Source organism: Phalangium opilio, unplaced genomic scaffold, assembly GCF_054372755.1.
Source record: "Phalangium opilio isolate 3A_F unplaced genomic scaffold, DU_Popi_V2 ptg000043l_1, whole genome shotgun sequence".
NCBI classification, from domain to species: domain Eukaryota; kingdom Metazoa; phylum Arthropoda; class Arachnida; order Opiliones; family Phalangiidae; genus Phalangium; species Phalangium opilio.
The window spans coordinates 3,439,229-3,440,375 of NW_028324167.1; the positions used below are offsets into that span (position 1 = coordinate 3,439,229).

Genomic DNA, 1,147 nt, shown 5'->3' on the forward strand with positions numbered 1-1,147 from the left:
CTCGGTCTTCAGTTGAGTGTGAGGCAGATGTATAAAAGACAAGAGCAATGAATTTAGTTTACAGGCCTTGTAAGTAATAAGGAGAAGTTATTAAAACTCAAATCTTTGTCATAATAATATTTTCAACAGCTGCTTTGATAAACAAAGATGTGGATGTGGATGAGGATCTGCGCGAGGAGTTCGTGAAAAATCAAACCACAACTCAGGATGTTATTGACTATATAGAAAAGGAGACTATTAACCAATCAGAATGTTATCTTTGGAGAACCATGAAAGTTGCCAGACTTTCAAGCTCAAACTTTGGTATAATATTTGCGTGCCGTGAGAAAAAATTTCCAACTTCGATAGTCGATAATATATTAAATCCAACAAAACTAGACAGGTAAATTAAAAATCCTAATATTTTATAAATGCAAGTTAAGAAAATAGCCCATATTCATTGTTTTATTTTATCTTAAGTTATGCAAGGTTACCACCAGCTATCTTACGAGGAAGAAAACTTGAGCCAATAGCTCGGCAACGCTATGAAGAACTTTTTAATGTAAAAGTGGAACCCAGCGGCTTTACTTTAATGAAATCCTACTCTTTTATTGGAGCAAGTGGAGATGGCTTGATTACTGACCCAGAAGAAGCAACAATTGGCGTTCTTGAAATGAAATGCCCCAACTTTATTAAAGGAACCAACATATCAAAAATGGAAATAGCGGACATTGTGGAAACGTTCCCAAGTTTTTGTTTGAAGAAAGTAGATGGGAAAATTCAACTGCATAGAAAATCACATTAATATAGTCAAATACAAGGAGAAATGGCAGTAAAAAATCTGAAGTGGGCAGATTTTGTCGTTTTTACGGAAGCTCAAGAAGGTGGCCTTTTTAGGGAAAGAATCTTGTTTAATGAAACATTTTGGGATGGACAACTTTTACCAATATTAGTGCATTTTTTTAAAACATACATTGTTCCTTTCCTAGTTTGTAACAAAGTCAAATAGTTTGTGATTAAACATGTGATACTTTTGTGATAAATTTACTGATTGTTTCAAATTAATGGCTCATATATAATTTTTAAATATGAGCACACAGCAAACATGCTACTAGTGATTCTAGCCATAGTAATTGGCATTGTACCATCAAAAACGTGAAATTTTTTA

At 33.4% G+C, this 1,147-nt stretch overlaps 1 protein-coding gene across 1 annotated transcript; it reads left to right on the top strand.

The window, feature by feature from the left end:
* The first annotated feature begins 213 nt into the window (after window positions 1-213).
* Window positions 214-798, top strand: LOC149677689 (uncharacterized). The gene is made up of 2 exons (XM_089837451.1): window positions 214-382; window positions 460-798. The coding sequence occupies exons 1-2, from the start codon at window positions 270-272 to the stop codon at window positions 782-784; spliced, it is 438 nt and encodes a 145-aa protein (XP_089693577.1). The 5' UTR covers window positions 214-269; the 3' UTR covers window positions 785-798.
* Window positions 799-1,147: the final 349 nt, after the last annotated feature.